We start from the raw sequence: 21,856 nt of genomic DNA, 5'->3' as shown, positions 1-21,856 counted from the left end.
AGTGCCGTAAGCACTGAAACAAATGGATGCATGCACAGCATTCCAGCATCTCCAGCAACATATTTCCCATGCATGCATGCAGCAGCTGTGCTGCACATGTGCACGGCAGGCATGCGTGTTGACAGGTGGTGAAGGGACAGTTTACATCTGGGGCTGGCCTGGCCCCACCACAGTGTCAGTGCCAGTGTCCCCCAGGGGGACCTGCAAAAGGTTGGTGCAATGGCTGGAGGCTGGGGCACACATCCACATCCAGTACGGCTTCTGCAGCAGCCATGCAGAACACCACGGCGTTTGCATTCTTCTAACTGCAGCCCCAACCACTCCCTCCTGTCAGCTTGCAAACGCAAAAGCTATTTTTTAATCTACACTTAGATTACATTTCCTATCTGAAAATCTAGCTATCAACTAGCTAAAGTCACATGTAATGTATTTAAGTAAAGAAAACCCCCGGGCTGTGTCAACATGTATAAGCTGTATATCTGCCTCATACTTGAAAACTATTTTTAAAATCATTAAATAAATTCTTCTAAAAAGCCTTTGAAGTCTTCCTACATTTTCTCACCAGTACGTAAGCAGCCACGCTGATTTCTTTCCCTACTGTCTTTTGCTGTGTGTGGGGGGGTACTGTTCTAATTCTTAAAAGCACACATGCTTATTTTTCATGGTTTCTTGCTTACAAAAGTCTTTTGTTTGTTCTGGGAAAGCCTGCTGTTACTCACAAGGAAATATCTGTAAATTCCCTGTTTATATGTTGTGTTGGGGAGCATCAGAGATCAGATGGTCTGAGGGAGGTGAATGAGAAACCTGGCCTCTGCAAACTGCTAAAGGAGACCCATCCACGTGTTTAGCTTGAAAGAGGACAACAACTGATTTATTCATGAAAAACTAGATTTGCTTTCTCGGAAACTTGGAAAACAACTGTTAGTGGTTTTAATTTTTGTCTGACAGAAATGGTTAGTCTGAGGCAACTGGGAAAAGACCAGAAATGTTCAGGAGGTGAGGTGGGATGACTGCAGCCAGACTACCCAGGCCGCACATTATCGCACATTGGCTCTTTTGAAGTTGGAGAGGAAACTCTGGTGTTTGTGGGAAAGGCAGTATATGTTGTCCAGAGCTTGATGAGTGTTTTCAGTCTCAAGTAATGCTGTGGCATAGCAGCTGTGTGGATTTGAAATGAATTAGTTCAGTGCAGCAGGAAACCACGAAGTTTGAAACCTGCAGAGGCTGTTTTCAGCCAGATGTGGATCTGCAGTCAGATCTGTGGAAGTGCTGAGTGTTTGGGAAGATGCAGGGAGACCAGGTGAAACACCTCATATGGGGGTTCCCCTTCACAAACTATATACATAACACATCGCATCTTTTTGATGTTCCCTTCTCCTGTGACCTCATGCTGGGTAAGAGAGACATCACCTCAAAAAAGGCCCTCAAGTGGTGCTAGAGAAAGAAGAGCCCCTCTGTTTTCTTTAACACATGTTATAGTCTATTGATAGTCTCAGTTAGCAACTTGAATGGCTCCTTGGTTTAGAGGGGCTGAGAGCTGGTAGCTCATACTCCCATATGTGTCTGGCTTGGGACGCTGTTGTAGCTCTTGCTCAAAGCTACTCTGACTGCACTGTCTGCTCTTAGTGCTGTATTATCAGGGATATCTGGAGTACTGGGTTTGTTGCTCTTCCTGTAAAATGCAAAATCTCTCCCCTAGATTAAAGCTTAAGAAACATTCACTAGATCCATGGGAGGAGATACACTGAGTGGTCCTAAAGTGACAAAAGTATTTGTGGGTGAGACTCTGGAAGGTAGGAAAGAAACAGCTTCTCTCTCAAACACATGCAGATTCAAAAGATCCCCACAATACTTGAAACACTAAAACTTTGGACCGATTCCCTAAGAACTGTAGTCATACCCCTGAGAGGAGAAGGATGTTGAGTCATAGTGAAGAAAGGAAAGAAAAGCGGAATGTTTTTTCTATTACAATCGTTACAGAGGTCAGACGCAACCAAGACAGGCGGATGAACAACAAAAACACTGGTTAAGTGATTCAGAAGGGTAGGTTTTCTGGAATTAACCAGAAACATTTCAAGGATTCTGAAGAAAATGTGGAAATGAATTGTCATTCCAATGTATCTGAGCATATGTGCCTTTCGACTCTAATGCCTGAAGAAGGATTCCGTTTTAAGTGATTTGATGGAAACCTTGTGAAGGACTTTCACTTCAGCTGTCATAAATATGTCAGTAGGGGAAGTCATCCTGCCCCTGTACTCGGCATTGGTGAGACCTCACCTCGAGTACTGTGTTCCGTTTTGGGCACCTCAGCACAGGAAAGACATGGAGGTACTGGAGCAGGTCCAGAGAAGGGCAACAAGGCTTGTGAAGGGCTTGGAGAATCAGACCTACGAGGAGAGGCTGAGGGAGCTGGGGCTGTTTAGTCTGGGGAAAAGGAGGCTGAGGGGAGACCTTATATCCCTCTTTCAGTACCTGAAAGGTGCTTACAGTGAGAGTGGGGCAGGTCTCTTCTCACTAGTGACAAGTGACAGGATGAGGAGAAATGACCTCAAGTTGTGCCAGGGCAAGTTTAGGTTGGATGTTAGGAAGAACTTCTTTACAGAAAGGGTAGTTAGGTACTGGAATAGGCTCCCCAGGGAGGTGGTTGAATCGCCATCCCTGGTTGTGTTTAAGAGCCGTTTGGATGTGGTACTCTGGGATATGATTTAGTGTAGGGTTTTTAGAGTTAGGGTACTGGTTAGGCTGTGGTTGGACTTGATGATCTTCAAGGTCTTTTCCAACCTGGGTAATTCTATTATTCTATGATCCTTTGCAGTGTGGTATAACATTGCCTTTTTATAAAGCAACTAAGTAAGCCACCCTTTTGCTCAAATAAGTTCTTCATTCTGATCACCCAGTTTGCTTTTGTTACGCAGGAGGATTGCAAAAGTGAGCGATGTATTTGAAGGCTTGGTTAAGACTGGAAAGCCTACCAAAATTAGGAAAGAACATCATACATTCAACTACTTGGCTAGGTTTTAATTTCACAACATGGTGTTGTTGCTGTAACCTACCGCTTCTATATTGATCATAGGATTACCTGCCAAGAAGAGGTTGACTGTTCAACTACTGTTATTGTATCTTTCTGAAATTAATTAAAAAAGGAAAAAAAAAAAAAAAGATTTATTTTTCTGAGGTTGTATGTTTTCCCATTTGTCATAACAGAGGAAAAAAAAAATTGATTCAGTGCCTGCTTCTGTTTAGAACTGCAAATTAAACTCCCCACAACAGAAGCCGTCCGGTTTCTGGTACTGATTACCAGGTTGGAGTCTCATCTGAGAAGGTGGAGAGATCGCAAGTCTGTACGTCAGTGTGGTGATCCAGTGGGAGGGGGCAGCCCGCCCAGACCCATCAGCCATTGATCTGGATTTCCTCCCGTGCTCAGGCAATTGGCCACTCAGTGCATGGTTCCCTTGGGTGTGACTGCGAGCCCTGGTGAGTCACGGTTCAAGTGCACAACTCATACCGAAAGGAAAATGAGTCCAGTTTTAACTCTGCTTTTAATTTTGTTTCCAGCTTAGTTCTGTGAAAGTCACAGAGAGCCCTGAATTGCTACATGCAGCAAAAAGTAACCCAGCAATGCAGAGAAGACACAGGAGTTACGACCACCAGCGTGTCAAAAGAAATACGTACCTGCATGTACTGGGTCTGCAGCTGTATTTCTCACAGGGCAAAGGAGGATCTTCTTGAAAGTACTTTGTAAGGGAGTTTACCTCAGGAAAACAGTTTCTTATCCATTTTTCTCTTAAAGAATCACAGAGAATCTGAGGCTGGCCAGCCCTCTGGGTCCATCTGGCTCAACCTCTGCTCCAGCAGGGCCACCCATCCCTCAATTATTTGTATACATTGATGAGACTCGTGTGAGTTTGTCCATGACTGGGATCAGCTACCAAAGAAAGGCTGAAGAAGGCCCAGCTGCTGAGTCAGTGACTAAGCTGATTTATCTATTCAGCAAATACCTCTGATGCAGTTTCTGCTACATTCTAACGACTACAACGTTTTTTGAGGCATGCTTTGGGTCAGAAAAATGTGTAAATGTTACAGTTAATGTCAGCGTAGAGCTTGGATTTTTGCCAGGCCTTGGACACCGTCCCATGTAGAGCTTATCTTGCCTGGGAGGATTTCAAGAGACTCTACAAAAACACCTCCAAAAAGTCATTGAATACTTATTTAGACATATTGGATCATAGTCCAGTATATTTCTTTATGTCCTGAGCTATTTGTTCAAAATCCAGACTGTACAGATGTCTTAGGCTAGAGTAAAAAGCAGCCTGCATGTTGGTGATGGTTCTGATGTGTATTTTCCATCTTCCCTGAAATGAACCCCTATCTCCTGCCTGCAGAGCTCATGCAGGGGCCTCAGTCTCCTGAAAAATACAGTTTGCTTCCACATTGAGTGCTCTACCTCTCAGAAAACATTCAGAGGGAGGGGTGTAGATTGCTCACAGGAGCTGTGTGCTCCAGGGTGGGTTGGACCAGCACAGTGCCTGCTTCTCACCTCCCCCACACAGGAGCCACTTGGAAAACTTGGGATTCTGGTGTTTGTGTGGAGTTATGCAAGTCACAGTCAAGCTGTTTAAATCTCCGTGTGCAGCCCCAGCAGAACACGGCAGTGTTTGGTGCTGATAAGATATGAGTCTGCAGTTCTGAGTGCTTGTTCACAGGCATTCCTACCACGTGAGAGCAAGTTCTTGCTGAAGAAAATGTGAATGCCTTGCACCCTGTGACGATGTTGCAAATCAGAAATAGTTGCAGTTACCTCATGCTAGTTCCCTCTAAGGCAGAACAAATCCTAAGGTTCCAGCTGGATGCTCATGAATCACTATCTTGGGAAAAAAAAATGATACCACCTGTCACATTTCATCTAAACTCTCAGAAAATGGGGAGAATGTGCTGAATGAGGCAGTTAGTGATGGCGTCGTACAGGGATTATTACTACATGGCACTGTGAGTTATGATATACTTACTGCACATTCCTTTCTAGCAGGGAAACAGCAGAAACTGCACAGAGTGTGAGGAGAAGAAATCTGGATGTCATTGTCTAAGTAAGAAAAACACGTGGAAAAACAGGTGAAATAGAAATGAACACAAAGCAAATAGTTGCTATCATCTTCAAAAGTATGTGCAGAAGTTGCCTGTAGACATGCAGGAGTTAAACAGGGAGAAATGAACAAATGGTCCATGGATGTTGTTAAAAACACTTCTGGAACAAAATAATAAATGGAAGATCAGAAATCAGGATGGCAGAAGCAGTGCAACTCCAGGTAAGAACACAGGCTTTGGGACCAGCGTTTGTAGTACAGGAGACTGTTTATGCAAGATTACCCAGCTCAAGGGCTGTGTGGTAAATACTGCAAAGTGAGAGATGGAATATAGTACACATAGTGTCCCTCCTCTGGTAAGACATTTAACATGTGTCATCAGGTAGATAAGTTATCCAAATGAGATCTGTATGATCAAGCCTTTAAAAATCTATTGGACATTTACACAGCTGAGTTACATGTTAAGAAATATGATTCTATTAAATACAATCCTGTGAAATATCAGGGGGTTTTGTTCTCCATCATTTTCATTTGCGTTATTCTAGTACTGCTTGGTGGGACAAATGCTCATCAATAACCAATAACAACCCATTTTACTGTATTTGATTAACTTCATTTTTCCCCCCACTGCAGATCTTTAAATAAGGCTTCTAAACCTGTCCAAGTTTAGCTAAAATAGAAAACAATATATAAATAAAATACAGTTTGAGACTGCAGCCATTTTGTCTTTCCGCTTTGCCTGAGAGAGATCATGTGTCATAACTGTGTTTATTGGTATTAGTGGCTGTCTTTCTACCGATAAGAAATGTGTAAGTGCCTTTATGTTGCTGGCAGTTGTATTGGTAAGGGCACGATGAGTAAGCTTCACATGATTCTATTAATACAAAGTTGCCTGTCACTGATAGCAGTGCTTGCTGTTGCATAAAGCGAGAGATACTGTCAGATAACCACTTCTACACTGCTAGGAGCTCCTCAAATGAATGCTGCTCCATAAGCTTTGTTCTAAAAGTTCTCCCTTGTGCAGTGCCACAGAAGGCTTGTTTCTGTCCGGACGTGAGCAGCTTTGCTTGTTTTTTCGTTATTTGCCAATTGCAGTGGAAATGATGCAGCACAAAAAAACTGCTGACCCAAGAGTCTGTTGTATTTTCTAGGTACTTTCTGGTTTTGAAATAAAACTTGAGGCTATCGCAAGTGCTGCAGTTGTTCAAATTCAGCTTCTGCCAAGTCTTCACACCGCTGGTGCTTCTAAGAACAGAGAAACCTACCTTAGAAGCTTCTTCCCAAGTTGTATCTTGCTATTTTCAGTATTAAATTTAGAACACTGTCTAAATGAAATGTCTCATGAATGTGCTCCTTCTGGAGAGCTAGAAGATGTCAAATATGAACTGGAGAAAAAGGAGAGGAAGGAAGCTTCACACATCATCCAGCTGAAGTATTTTAAACACACTGTTCTTCTGGAATGGTTTTGGCAGAGTCATGAATAACAACATCATCAGTTTCCAGGAAATCCTCTTTCCAATAGTTCTCAAGGCATCAGCCTTTTTGTGCTGCTCAAACAGCTACTCCCCTGAGCAAATCACAAGGATTTTACTTCAATCCATGCATATCGTTTTAAGTGTATAACCAACAGGTCATTAAAATAGGCCATTAGCCATGTGAAAATTAACTTGGATTAAACAGATGCTTTCAGGGTTTCCAATAGCAATGCAGGACACGTGGCCAAATACGCTAAATAACTGCTAGAGTCAAGATGTATTTGATTTACTGGTTTGATAACACCAAAGCTGAGTCTGAGATTGTCCAGCTCCTCTGTGTTTGAAGGGGTTCAAGCGAGGAGGTTCTGTCTGAGTCCATTTTAAAAGCAGAATGTGTTACTGAGGGTCATAGTTAGTGGGCATGGTGGGGGTGGGTTGATGGTTGGACCAGATGATCCTAGTGGTCTTTTCTAACCTTAATGATTCAATGATTCTAATCTGAGCAAGTATTACAGGGTGCATATATTAAAAAACTATGATTAGGGAAAAGCTGCCCATCAAGAAAGTAACAGCCTGTTAATGAATTGAGGCAGCTACTATGTTGCTACCAATAAATTCCACTATTTCTAGCAGTTTTGGTATGGGCATGAAATTAGCTTTAACAGAGAAGAAGAAACTCTTGTACAAAAGCAGGGCTACACTGAGGTGATAGACATTACTACCCTCATTTCTGCACATGAGGTTCCACAAGGAAACAGTCCTGGAGGGTGTTGCTAGGAAGCCCCAGGAGACCTATGTAAACTGTCACAAAGTTTACAGTGAATATCTTATTTCCTGATCTCTATTACTCTAACGAGATAGAATAAAATGTCTATTTTCATACTGAGGTGTCATCAAAACCCTCTTTGGGTCAAAGAGTGCAGGCGAGTAAAGTTCATAGGGTATACTTCCTGTATTTCTTAGCTCCAATCACCCAGTAATTTCTTTCTTCAGCATGTTAAGAAAGCAGTGATCAATACCACCCATCTGCTGCCCATCTCCAGGATTTCCATTTGTTCCACATCTGGTCTGTGGGTCTTGAAGCCTTTTGGGCTGCTTTTCTTTGCTACTGAATGATGCCTGTAGAGCCCTGGTAACCAATGCTTTCTCTTTCTGTTCTCTGAAGGCCTCTCTTCTTCCTGCCACTCACAGGGAGTAGAGCAGCTCCTTCGGCTCCACTTTCCCCTATAAAACCTGGAGGTGGCTCAATAAGGAAGGAGTCACACAAAATGGCTGCAATGTACATGGCACACAATAGGGCTTTATGTCAGACCTCTAAATTCAAGAGAGCAATAACTACAGCTGCAGAGACATACCAGAAGGATTTCAAGCTCTCTTTCATGTTTGTTTAGCTCTTACCCATGCCATACCTGCTTCTGTGGTGCTGTCAGAGCAGCTTATTTATATGTCTGGTTTCTGAGTGGGGGTTTTCAAATGAAGACAAAAAAATTAAGTGCTAAGGCTACTCAGAATCTGAGTTTTAGGTAATTTTTACATCCACATAGCATGACTCAGAGTACCAAGAGATTCATTCTCAGCAGTATTCCCAGAAGTGTTAAGTGGTGAGAGCCAAGTTTTCAGTGAATGAATGGCTCTTTCATACATACACAAGATGCAGTAAGTAAGAACCCTGTCAAGACCCAGCTGGTGGGGGACTGGACCCCAAGGTCCCCCATACAGTCTGTGGAAAAGTAAAAGACCACTGTAGGAGACACTTACCATTGGATAGATGCTATTGACTGTGTTCTCAGAATAGCAGCAGCCCCACTTAACAAACCATCTGATTTGCTCACGTCTTTTTTGAACCACGGCACTTTCTGTGTTGTCCAAGGCCCTCTCAGATGTCAGAAGAGATCTTCATATGACCTGAATTTTCCTAGATGAAGTTCGGCTTGCTGCATTGTAACATTTTTCATTTATTTAAAGAGATCTAACATTCAAAAAGTCCTGAGGTCCAGTTCCTGACAATGAAGCTGTGGGAAACTACTGTATGATGATTACTCAAACATTAATCAGTTTTCAGTAGTTGGCTTAAATTACATTGCAAGTAATCTAAGCCCACTGAGGACTAGTCCTCTTCTTCTAACCTCATCCTCTGGTTGGTATTGACTCTTGCAACCAAAATGGCATTTATAATTGTATGGCTAATTAAATGGGATCGGTAGTTCTCAATTATTGTTTTTAAATGAGCCCTCAGTAATGCTGCAGTAAGGCTGAGACTATCTGAATATGATGTGTTTCATAAATCCTCTGCTCATTTCAGACAGAGATTAAGTAATCCTTACTCTTGAAATAGGAAAGTGTGTCATCAGACAAAAAGCTCCGATGCTTAAGATCATACTGAAATAGTCATTCTGTTTGTTCAGCTGTACATATCATGGTAAGTCTGAGCTCACTGCCTATCTGTATTATAAAGGCACTTTACTTTAAATCGCTTATCTTTTCTAAGCATATGCTTAAGTACTCCTGGATAGAGAGAAAAGAAGAAAGAAGAAAGGGAGAGGGGAATGAAGGGAAAGGGGAGGGAAGGGTAGAAGGAAAAGATTTGCTTTTGAGTAATAGTGATCAGTGATGCTAAAACAAATCAGATATGTAGCAATGGGTTCTAACCAGGTTTAAAGACAGAATCTCCCTCCTTCCTAGACCCATCTGTATTTGAATGTGACATCTTCCTCCTTCACAATTCACAGTGACCAAAAGAAGGATATCAATAGCATGGGTAGCAAACCAGAAGACAAAATCACAAACAACAATATCTGTAGTCGTGTGTACCAGTCTGAAATATGCGTCTGAGGAGAGCAATCCATGTGCTGAACAGTCACAAAGATATCAGTCCTCTTGGGTTAAGGAACAAGTTCATCTAGAAAACAGGTTAGCTTCAGTGCAACATGCATACTGAAGATTTCTTATGCTTATTATAAAGCCAAATGTGAGTATGCATTCACGTGGAGGTCAGAGAACACCCCTTTATCCAGGCACCCCTCCCAACACCTGCATCCGAAGCAGAGGGAACATAGAGCTTCTCAGAGACAAGGGTGCCACAGTCACATTTTTTCTCTATCACACCCCGTCGAGAACAATTTCTAGATGTGTTTTTAGTGCTTTGTAAATATTTGATATCTTTTTTTTTTTTCTATGTTTGCTTGCTTTTCTTTAAACTCATAGGTCCATATACTAACTCCACGGAGTCACACCATAAGCATTGACACAGCTGTAGTTGTGTAGTGAGAATGAGTATGACCACTGCCGGTGGGTGGGACCTACTCATCGCTTCAAGTAAGGTACATGTCTAAGAGACTTGTTAGATATGGACACTGTGCTCCACAGTAAGTGCAGTTTTGAGCCAAGGCCTAAATGTAGTTTGACATGTTGGGCCTTCTGGGCTTCGCTGATTACTTACCTGGCATTCTTGCTTGCTTAGATGAGAACTCCTTCACTTCAGAATCCATGTTCAGCAATTAAAATCTACTTTCTCACAGTAAAAGAACAGTGATCAGTAAAAGAACAGTGATTATTGTCTTTTGGATAGTAATAGAACACTCTCGTGGTAAGACTTTGAATTAACACTCTCTTAAGCTGAGATTACAAGATTAGGAGATCATCATAAACATCTGATAACACTGCATGTAAGGTCATATTAGGAGTTACACAGCAACCACAAACTACAAATAAAAACGTTGTCTGCTGCCTTTTGTAAAATACCGCACTGCCTTTCTTTATGCCTCCTTTTAAAATGCCATGTAACCAGAGTTTTATCCCTTTCCAGGCTTAGCCAGGTGAGGAAACACAAACCTCTTTTTCTCAACTAAGGAGGAAACGTGAAACAGTTATAGTAGCAAAGCAAACTTATTAGCACACTTTTTCCGCTCTTTTTCCTTCCAAAAACCTCCTGTGGATCCAATATTTTCCATCAAATACGGCTGTTCAAATGAACCGTGGGCTGTGCAGGAGCTACCGAACTCATGGCTTGCAAAACAATCCTCAGATTCCAGCACAACCACTTTGTGTCATTGAAACTTGACCTGTGGCTGGAACATTGCCCGTGCATGAGGGCTCGCTTCCGAAGTCTGGCACTTGGGATGTTCAGATTACTTATCCTGAATAAAGAAAGAAAAATAAAAGGACAATATTGCATAGATATATATATATTTAACAAGTAACTCATGAAAACAATGCTGTATGTGACTTAGTTTACCAACAAGAGAAATAATTAGTAGTTATTCTATAGTCTTCTTTAAAGTACATTTGAGTCTTAATTTTTCTGCTATTATATAAATACCTTTTGCCTAACAAGTCTGCAATCAATTAGTACTGGATAGTACTTTGTAAAGCTGTTTAGGCCAGATTTCCAGGCAGGAATCCACACAGATCAATGTAAATCCAGCTGAAGTCGACAGAACTACTTTGGACACATGTATTGGGAACACTCTCTCTTCTCTAACATGCCAGGACTCATTCAGTTCGGGAGTTTACGTTAGCTGCTGTCCAATGCTTTGCTGAAACTGTACCCCTGTGTAAGTGTTTATAGTATGTCATAAAAACATTGGATATCGCTCTTCAATAGCTTCATGGAGCTGTGATGAAGTAGTGAGAAATTGGTATCCTCTCCTCAACTGGATAAAGTAAAGAATTAGTGGCTATAACTACTTAAATACATAATCAAAATTCCACTTGGATGAATATAATTATATACTGAAAACATTTACTCAGATGTCCGTATCCGCTTCTCAAAGACATTGGTAGATGTCATGATACCCACTAGAGGGAGCTCACTCAGTCACATTACCTTCTGCAGAATTATGAGGCGTTATTTAAAAGGTCATAAATAGATTTAGGCATAATTTTGAACACATTTTAATGAATGGCTGGATGTAAATTAGTTTCGCTGGGAACTTTTATGCAGATTTCTTCCTTTCTTTTTTGTTCCTTTGGAAGAATAGTCCTTTTTGGAAATGATTTCACAGTTTGTGTATTCCTTTTCAGTAGTAAACCAATCTTATCTGGCACTTACTGTGTTCAGAGTAATGCGTCGAATGACTCAGGCTGCAGCCGCTCAGTATCGCTTTCAAGTCCTACACTCAGGAAGTATGGAACCCAGCAGCAGAACAAGGGGCAATGGGAACAAATGTAGCAAGTTCCATCTGAACACAAGGAAAAACTTCTGTACTGTGAGGGTGACAAAGCACTGGAACAGGCTGCCCAGAAAGGCTGTGGTGTCTCCTTCTCTGAAGATATTCAAGACCAGTCCGGATGCTTCTTGTGTTATATGCTGTAGGGAACTGCTTTAGCAGGGGTTGGACTCAACGGTCATCAGAGGTCCCTTCCAACCCCTATGATTCTGTGATTCTCATTCTCATTCTGGCTGCTGTTAGCAGCTCTCAGGGGCTGATGTGCTCCAACCAGCCCCACACAGTGGGGCAGCTGACAGGCACACGCCAGAGGAAGAGCTGGGAGCCAACTGCAGGGACTGGGCTGTGGAGGAGGGCTGTGCACTGGCAGGGAAGTCACAAGGCAGAAGTGGGAGGTTTTCCCTCATGGAACATCACGTCGCTCTCTCTTCACACAGGTCACTGGGGGTCTAGTTAATACAACTAACACTAACACTGCACTTTTGAGTTGGTAGTGGGAAAAGCCGACTAGTGGGGATGGGTTTATTTTAGTGCCAAAGAGCTCTACCTTCAGAGTAGTTTTTGCTATACGTAGTTTATAATCAAAGCTGTAATTTATTTTTAATGCAAATATATTCATTAGCATAGATACGTCTGCACCAGCATATACCGATGCTGGATATTCTTTTTTTGTATGTGAGAACCCTCTGCAAAACTATAAGCTTTTTTTACCATGGGTAGTTCTGCTCACATTAGACATATAACACAGAAACAGTAAAAAAAAAGACACATAGCTCTTGCAGTGAGTCCAGAGGGGGGCCACAAAGATGATCAGAGGACTGGAGAACCTCTCCTATTAAGAAAGGTTGAGGAAACTGGGCTTGTTTAGCTTGGAGAAGGGAAGGACCTGGGGAGATCTCAGTGTGGCCTTCCAGTACTTGAAGAGAACATATCAACAGGAGGGGGAATGGCTGTTTATGAGGGTGGACAGCGATAGGACAAGGGGGAATGGTTTTAAACTGAGACAGGGGAGGTTTAGGTTAGATATTAAGAGGAAGTTTTTCACACAGAGGGTGGTGACGCACTGGAACAGGTTGCCCAAGGAGGCTGTGGATGCCCCATCCCTGCAGGCATTCAAGGTCAGGCTGGATGTGGCTCTGGGCAGCCTGGGCTGGTGGTTGGTGACCCTGCACATAGCAGGGGGTTGGAACTGGATGATCACTGTGGTCCTTTGCAACCCAGGCCATTCTGTGATTCTATGAATATTTGCATAATGTAAATATTTGGAAGTAAATATTCCAGTGTAAAATATCCCAGTATAAAACCCCCAAGAAAAGCTTTTTAATTTTGGGCTGAGAATAACCATTTGTACACCCCTCCAATGCCATCCATAAAAAGCAAGCAAGCCAGCAGTCAGAGCATACAGCTCACTTACCAGTTCCCCTTCTTACAGCTCTCATATCCTTGTGCTCACCCTGAGCACCCAAAGGACAGTCTTGCATCTGTCCACGCATTTATTACATCAGCACACACATCCTTGTTTCATTTCCTTAATTTATCTATTAAAGTTTAATGCACAATTCAGACAAATAACTAAATCCACAGATACTTGTTCTCATATTTTCCTAAATAGTTCAGAGAAGGATAAAGCACCTCAATGCCAGTGGCTGCAAGCTGGCTGAGCACTTTGCCGCCATGCCCCAGCACCCAGTCACAAAGTATCCTACAACTGGAACTGTTGGAAGACACGTGACAAACACAGTGATCATCAGACCATGTCATGAGGTCACCAGTCAACTGGATGTGCACTCTGGACTTTCGCTGTGTTCTCCAGAAGGGGTAAGGATGCATGGGCTATGGATGAGGGAACTGAAGGAACTGAGGTTTAGAAGGGGGAACTGATGATGGTCACATAGAAATGCTGAATGACTCATGCTAAAGCCCTTGCTTTCTACAGCTTAAACCACTAGACTATGCAGTCTAGAAAGCCTGGGTTGAGGTATTTTGTGAATGATTGCAGTCTTTCATTCATACGGGTGTGACTAACACATGATACGCCTTTTAAAGAACTCTGAAGAATCTATTTCAAGAAGGTTGTGGTTTTTATTTTTTTTATTTTTTTATTTTTTTATTTTTTTATTTTTAATTTTAAATGTTATTTGAACAGCTTTTTGTGCATCTGAAGCATCATCTCTAAATCAAGGCATCCAAGAGAGGAAACGATGAAGACCACCCATCCAGCTTTACCTTGCTTCCCTCTCTCCTCAGCCTGCACCTGGTATGCTGTAGGATCCCAGTGCTTTGTCTTTCCTCAGGCAAGCCCAGCAGGATTAGCAACTGGGGGTAGCTTTTTGGTACTTGGTATTCTCCTCCTCATTCAGAAATGACCCCGGGGCTCCCTTATTACACACCTTTCAGCGCTACTTGAAGACAGTCAAGAGTATCTGTATGGATTTTCCAAGGATATTCATAGAATCATTAGAGTTAGAAGGGATCCTTAAATGCCATATGATCCAACTCCTCTGCAATGAACAGGGATACCTACAGCTAGATAAAATGGCTCAGAGCCCCATCAAGCCTGTACTTGGGTGTCTCCAAGAGTGGGGCATTCACCACATCTCAACTCACTGTGTACACCACTGCGTTATCTGTGGGTCTCCCACATTACTGTTCCTACACTGCAAGATGCATTTATTTTCTTTGTATATATGTGCTTCCACCCCTTCTTTCAAATACAACTGAGGCACACAGATTAGAACACAAAGTGCCCGTTAATACAGCCTGTTTGAAGATACACAGAGTATGACAGACTGGGGCATTTAGCATCAGAGAGCACTTTAAGAGTTGTTAGTCCAACTTTTGTGGGTATTAATGCTCACTGATTTGGGAAATTGGAGCCACAGTGGGTTCTGCCAAGTTTCCTTATAGTCAAGCTGGCCAGAATCAGCTGTCCTCCTGCTATGCCTATGACTGAAGCAAAACTTCTCTCCCTGAGACCCTCTCCTTTAGTCAGTGCCCATTCTGCACTCTTTCAGGGGAAGACTGGCACAGCTCCCCCCACCAGCAGCTCCCCTGCCCCTTCCAATGCTGCTATTCTCAGCATCAAGCAAACTCAGAATGTTAGGTGGGGGAAAAATGAGCTCCATGTCATGGTCACAAGCACGTCGGTGGCAACAAAGCTTTTTAGACAAGGGAGATGATGCATTTCCAAAGATGATTAATCCACAAAAGCAACCAGAATAAAGAGAACCCCAGAAAGGGGAACATAAAAAAGAGAGAGAAAAACAAAAAAAAAAAAACAAAAAAAAACTGCTGCAGGTTCTTATCTTCCAGACCTTTCACATGTAAAAGTACCATAGGATCTGGCTGCTTTGAGACCACGTGAGTCATATCCTTGCTAACTGGGATGCTTAATTTAAGCTTGTTCAGCACTTGTTATGATGGAAGGAAGTTCATAATAATAGGAAATGGATAGCACAGGTCTTGTTTCTTTAAATTCATTTACTTCACCTCTTTCTTAAGTGGTCTGAAGCAAATCTATTTGTCATTGTAGCGGCATGTTTATTTTTGCTAACCTGAGTAATAGCAAGAAATACACTTTCTCTGTGCAACAGACTGTATCTGCATGGTTTTACATGTTTAGAAACTCCTGCTATCTGAGCCTTCTGTATGTCTTTCCCTGCCCTTTTCCTTAGAAAACTCCACTTGCCTACTCTCCTCTCTTTGAATCACACTGTGCAGCCCACTGTAGGCAACCTGTTTTAGCAGGGAGTTGGACTTGATGGCCTCCAGACATCCCTTCCAACCCCTACGATTCTGTGATATTGTGATCCCAGATTCCACAGCATCCAGTGCTCAAATCAAAACGCTGGGGCCTGCACAAGGTGTGTTAGCCATCAGAAAGGCTTTTCCAGCATTCCCACGTTTGACATCCCAAATTCTTTTTATTCACTATGATATTTTTTCTCTCCAGTGTTCACAACACGGAATGCAAACTGGGTCCTCATATAGCAGAGGGTTCAGAAAGAAGAACAGAATTATAGAATCTCTTGGGTTGGAAGAGACCCGTAAGGATCATTGAGTCCAACTCCTGGGCCACCTGAAATTCAAAAGCTGTCTGAGTCCTTCTATAAAAACCTGTGTCCAGACATGTCTTGAACTCCAGCAGGCTTATGGCCTTGACCACTGCACAGTGTTTTACTGCTCACACAGCACACCAACAGCAAACAGGCACATGTGATTGCTGGTTACCCTTTACATCTCTGCTGGGGTGGAGTGACAGAACAAATGCTGTGCGTATACACTGCCCTGGCATCCCAGATAGAGAAGTGGGCTGCACTGCCATGATCTCCTCATGCTCTCCTGTTGCAATGTGAAGCACTGGCAGCAAATCGGGGCCTACCTCCACAATGTGCTATGGGGAACACAGCTCATGCTTCAGTCTCTGCTGCCAGAGTCACTGGGGTGACAAAAGACTTCCATACGAAACATACAGATGAACTTAAAACCTAGGACGTTAGTGATAACAGTCACACTTAAAGTTATGGCAAAAATCTTAGCTGCATAGTTTCCAATTACTAAGACATCTTAGAAATGATGGCAAATCAAGTTTGTATTGAATTCCAACCCCATGAAGACGTAACAAGCCGAGTTAACGATCCGAGTTAAAAAAAATACAGGGAGCGTTAATAATGTTCAGAACATAAAATGTTTTTTCTATATTTGCTTTTAATGAAAAAAATACTGTATGAATAGAAATGGAAGTATAACAAAGAATTTCAATTGAATTAGGAAAATACAGGGATAAATAGAGCAAGTAAAACAAGCATTTTAATTCCACGTTATTTGTGTATCACAGAACTCTTGTCTGTACTTATAGTTACTTACGTTTCCAAACAGACCAGAAGATGAGAACAAAATACCCTCATGGTACGTTTACTGACATGTTCTCAGTTACAGCTATGATGGTAGCTTTCATATGTTAACTTTTCATTTCTCATATGGCAAAGAGCACGATAAAAAAAGACTCCCAGGTCATCTACATTTGGGGAAGGAAAACCTGATCTCATCTGTTCCTTGCAATTTCAAAACTTGCATGTTATTGCTGTCAGCACTCTCACTTCATAACTAGCGACTGGGTTAACTCAATTTTAATGTACAACTTACCTGATTTTATACCGCAGCGCAAAGCTGACACGGGATAATAAAGTCTAGTTTTTAGCCATGAGGAGGTCCATTTTAAGATAACTTCCAAGCACTTTAGGCATGAGGAAAATAATTTAAAAAATCTTCACCAAACTAAAATTAACATACGCGTATTCCATATATTAACATTGTCCCTGCTGTATGCCTTAGTATGGTCCAAATTCCCAACACAGAGACTATTTATATCATTTTCTAGTGTGTCCGTATCTTCTTAAATTGGAAGAAATATGTTTAGAAAAGAAACCTGATCTACTAGAACATATAATGGGGATAGATTAACTTCAATTATGTTACTTGAAATAAAATATCCATTATATAATGGATGAAATATCCATTATATTAAGCTACTGGCTGGCAAGCATTAAATCAAATATAGACTTCTACATACTCTGTATCTGTAGTAAAGTATTATAACATATTAAACAGACCTTTATTTTAAAATCTCTTTCCAGCACAGGATCAATCCTGTATTAACTGCCTGACATAAGCTAGTTGCGAGTTATGAGGATCCCTGCCTTTTTTGGTACTGTATTCTGAGCTTTTCCAGTTGTTCTACACACTGCGTCTGGGCCAGCTTCAGTGTTCGGTTCTCCTCTGTCAGTTCTGCATACTCCTTGGCCAGCTGAGCAGCATCCATGCTTTCTTTTTCCACTTGTTCCAGTCTGGCAATCAGCTCCTTTCTGGCAATAATATCAAAAAGAAATCCACAAGGATTAGAAATGGCAGCAAGCAAATACGTACTGTCATAGGTTAGGAGAAAGCTGGAGTACTCCTTGTTGGTACAGAGTTACCTGAGCTGCTGTGAAATACACACCTAGGAGACCAAACCTGCAAAAAGCTGACAACCTACAAGCAAATATCTCTACCTTCATTACGAATTCACCTCACAGCCGTATAGGGATGACTGACATCTTAGAGACTGAATGCCAACATTCTGCCTGTATAAGAAGAGCAGCAATTTATTTCTCTCTGCCATGCCAAATATATTTGAAAGCCATCAAGGATTTTTGATGTTGCTGTTGTCCAGCCTGTATATCCAGTTGGTATATTCTGTGAAGCATGCCTTGTTTTGCTTTCTCTACTACCAAGAAAAAGGATACCAGCTAACACTAGGCACACAGATCTGAAATAACCCAATTGCTTCTTTTCTGTTTTCATGCTCAGACCTTACTTCTGCTGCTGAAGCATGGTCACCAACTGCAAACCTGACCTCTCCTGGCCTTTTTGAGAGCAGACACCCAAGAATTCAAGCTGTTGCTCCATCCCAACTGGAGTCACCTGGTGCTCTGTGTTCCCAGATTTGGCCAGAAGTTGCAATTTCCTGTAGACCATCAGCTGAAATTCTCTCCACAGGAATTAAGATAGTGGAGGCCTTAAAACAAAACATGCTGAGTGCACATGGGGTATCTAATCGCACTCCACTTAGTTACCCAGCAGATTAGTCTGACCTCTGTTTTATTTCCCTTTCAGTCAAATCATTTTTCATCTCTGCTACAAGAAGTCTCTTTTAAAGGGTTCTTGGCTCTTTTGATCACTTTATCTCAGAGATTAGTGAATCTTTTTTTAACTCTTTGGAGCCCTGTGACATTCTCAGTCACGCCAAAACAATGCTTGTAGATCTTCTGTTGGAAGATGTAATGCCATCACAGCAGTCTGCTTTTTCTGCAGTCTTTGAAGGAATCCCCTGGCAAGTTGAACCAGTGCTTTTGTACAGGAAATTCCTACAGATTCGTGATTTTGCTTCCATAGGTCAGAGTATTCACAAAAAGATTACATTTCAGTATTTGCTGATCGCTTGCATTACTTACACCTGTAAAACCACACCACTTCTAGCAGTAAGATTTTAGGCACCTGGGTTTTCAAGCAATTGTTCTATCTGACCTTCTTTTAAGATTAATTTAATCTTCCTCTCTCTTTACTACAGCTCTGAGAGATAGCATCGTTTACCCAAGGCTTTGCTGACTGTTTACAGACACAGTTACTGCAGTTCAATGAGTTGTAAAAGAGCCATGGCAGACCCATTTCTCAAAAAAATGCTTCCCGTATAAAAAAGAAATAGGGAAGAGTTAGCAAGCTTTACAGCACTTTAAATCATCCCTAAGTTGCAGCATATAGAAGCCCTCCTGTAGCTATGTTTCAGCTTTGTTTTAGACCACTGCTGTAATGCACAGGTGATGCAGTGGCACAGGCTGCCCAGGGAGGTGGTGCAGTCACCGTCCCTGGAGGTGTTCAAGAGCCGTGTGGATGTGGCACTGAGGGACGTGAGCTGTGGGCATGGTGGGGGTGGGCTGATGGCTGGACTGGGTGATCTTAAGGGTCTCTGCCAACCTTTAGTAGGATTCTGTTAACATTTGGCATGATGTAGTTGTAAAAATTTTAAAAGCAGCAAAGCCATTAACAGATTATTTTTTCCTTGTTTAGGTTGTGCTCTATCTACTGGTCTTCATATTAGGCTAGATGAACTGATCATGCCACACAGTTTGACATTCCAGTTCCTGTCAATGGAGCTATTGAACACACATAAAAAAAATGCAGGTAAGCTTTAGAGAGTGATAAATGTATTTAAGGGCAGTGAGATTTAGCTAGCTTAATCACTTCAGACCTGTCATCTTCCACTGGAAGATTTTTGTCTCTTAGGACCAAAACAGCTATAGCAGCACTTTCTTGCAATTATCCTACTGGTGCAGTGCAGGACGGAAGGATTATATGACTCTTTTTTGAGCTGCAGGCTGCTGACTGAGAAGTCTTCTAAACCAATTAATTTGGAATAATTATTTTCTCACTCTTTATGAGGTTCTTAAAGGAAGGGGCGGTGAACACAGTAGTAAGTAATCAGCAGAGTAAGAGCAGATAAACCTTTTCCATGGGAAATTTTAGCACTTGTGAAAGAAAGGTACTGCCTACCCTATTTGGACTCGAGCCAGAAAGCGGCACAGACAGACAGTGTACAAACTCAGACAGCTCTATTAATGAATGCCAGTCCTGATTTGATAAGGCTGCTTGCAAGCATGGTTTTCATGCTGCTATCTAATAAAAGTCAAGCGGCATGGATTTATTTATTTATTCATTGCAGAGACTTTGCTTTGCTGTTGAAGAAAGCAAAAATGAGTTAAAATCAAAGTAAACTCATTTCCGTAGTCCAGACTCTAGGACCTCCCTTCCTTGCCCTGAGGTAGTAAAATTGCCTTCTTCTGAGTCAGCAGAACCTACTTATTCCCTTCCCATCAGGATCAACACCTGTTTACAGGGTAGGGTGATGTTTCAGGCAAATACTACCAGCCTGCCACAGAGATCTAAAATTAGAGTACCAGGGAATTGCTAAATGTTATGAATGGTGTGGTTTACGAAGCTTACAAAGGATGAGGACAGTAACTAACATTTGCTTCTGATCTAATCCAGGATTTGAACTTAGCTCTCAGAGGTTAAAGAACACCGTACTAAGCTCTTGCACCATCTAGCCTTTGTTATGGATGCCTAATAAATAGATTTATCATTGTGTAATCTGAGTTTGCTGTTAATGGTTACCCTGTGTTTAAATATTAACAGCACTTATAAGGTTATTTTCTAAAATGGTGTTGATGTACTTGAAGCTCCGAGACAATCTGTAATGTGCACTTTAAGTGTTCTTTTCTGGGGAGGGGCTAGGGTGGGAAGAGAAGACCAGTGCGATTTGCATCATAAACCAATAAACCATAAGCAATAACGGAGAAGCAAAAAATGAAAAGAAAATCAGCATGATCTTAGGGAAATCATTGCTTTAGTACCGGTCTTAATGACTGCCCATGCAAAGAACAGAATTACTTTACGGTAATATTCACAATGAACAAATACTAAAAGTGATAGACAAAGCAGATATACTTATCTCCAGATTAAACTATTGGCAGATAGACAGATAAACCAGACTCAAGGAAAACAGCTTTCACAGTGCAAAGACACAGGCTTGTCTCTCTGCAGTTGTGAACAATGTATTCAGGATCATGCACGTGGTACAATGCACGTCTTCCCAGCTGACGTGTTCTGGTGGCCATAAGGTCATTTACTTTTCCCACATTTGACACGGCTTTCACGTCAGGAAATCACGAGACCCCCGTATGGTAACTGAGGAGACTAACCTTGCATGTTTAAAGTCCAGTAACTAATTTTTAAACAGTGAGATAGCCTGTTTTAATGTAAATAAAGCTAATTCTCAAATATCAGCAGATAAGAGGTACATAAGTATTTCTTACTACAACAGGGCAAGTTGTGGTTTCTCTTTATATTTGAAAAGCCTTTTTTTTTTTTTTTTAAATTTTCTACTGATTTGGCAACTTAACAAGTATTTTGGATGCATGTAAGTTAATGAAAAATCAAGTCTGGATCAAAAGAAAAACAGAAAGATAAAAGGTTGTTTTTATGCCTTTTTCTGCAGTACCTGGAAGTCTGATGAGGACTTTTCTTAACAGCACACATCAAAAAGTGTACCTGGAGGAACTACCTGAATTTGAGACCTTACAAACACTCCAAGATCACAATAACACATTAAAGCGCACAGAAGGCTCGCACAAAATTCAATGGACATCTCCACTACAGTAGTGTAATATGTGTAAAGTAAGGAAAAACAATCATAACCATGGCAAAGAAGAAGTGTGATCCTAAACCAGGTGGTGGTCAAGTGATATTTTCTGGACACTTATATTAGAATTGTCTGGGGGAGGAAAAAGAGAAAACCAGCCAGAGCTAAGAATATAAGATATAGCTAGCAACCATGGCAACTCTAATATTTAACTACATAATCCAGGGTCATTATCTAGTAATAGCTATATAACAAGTGCTCAAAATAACCAGCTATCCCATCCCTTTCACCCAAACTTAGATACCCCAAAACATCTGTTATGGAAATACATGTGTGTTTCTGGAACATAAATTAAATAACATTCTGTGACCTAAATGTGGTGTGTTCTCACTTCCC

General features: G+C 41.6%; 1 protein-coding gene and 1 long non-coding RNA gene across 10 annotated transcripts in view; one reads left to right on the top strand and one right to left on the bottom strand.

Annotated features, from left to right (window-relative positions):
- Nucleotides 1-4,745: 4,745 nt before the first annotated feature.
- On the top strand, nucleotides 4,746-21,835 carry LOC116654290 (uncharacterized). 3 transcript variants are annotated; one of them, XR_014939114.1, is made up of 6 exons: nucleotides 4,746-5,303; nucleotides 8,892-8,975; nucleotides 13,337-13,542; nucleotides 13,871-13,981; nucleotides 19,330-19,443; nucleotides 21,317-21,835. It is a non-coding gene; the product is annotated as an uncharacterized LOC116654290 (long non-coding RNA). The 3 variants fall into 3 exon arrangements; XR_014939115.1 differs by lacking the exons at nucleotides 4,746-5,303; nucleotides 8,892-8,975 and having other exon boundaries at nucleotides 13,291-13,542; nucleotides 13,871-14,018; XR_014939118.1 differs by lacking the exons at nucleotides 8,892-8,975; nucleotides 13,337-13,542; nucleotides 13,871-13,981 and having other exon boundaries at nucleotides 4,815-5,303.
- The window catches only part of MAP3K7CL (MAP3K7 C-terminal like), a 33,704-nt gene continuing 28,363 nt past the window's right edge, over nucleotides 16,516-21,856 (bottom strand). For all 7 annotated transcript variants that reach the window (XM_085528027.1, XM_015881045.3, XM_015881013.3 and 4 more), the window contains one exon: nucleotides 16,516-17,588. In XM_085528027.1, the coding sequence (XP_085384153.1) occupies nucleotides 17,408-17,588 (181 nt within the window). In that variant the 3' untranslated portion in view covers nucleotides 16,516-17,407. The remainder of the gene's footprint in view (nucleotides 17,589-21,856) is intronic.

Source organism: Coturnix japonica, chromosome 1, assembly GCF_054131305.1.
Source record: "Coturnix japonica strain WE chromosome 1, WE-NBRP24, whole genome shotgun sequence".
In the NCBI taxonomy this organism is placed as follows: Eukaryota; Metazoa; Chordata; class Aves; order Galliformes; family Phasianidae; genus Coturnix; species Coturnix japonica.
This window is presented reverse-complemented; position numbering and strand designations above follow the sequence as displayed.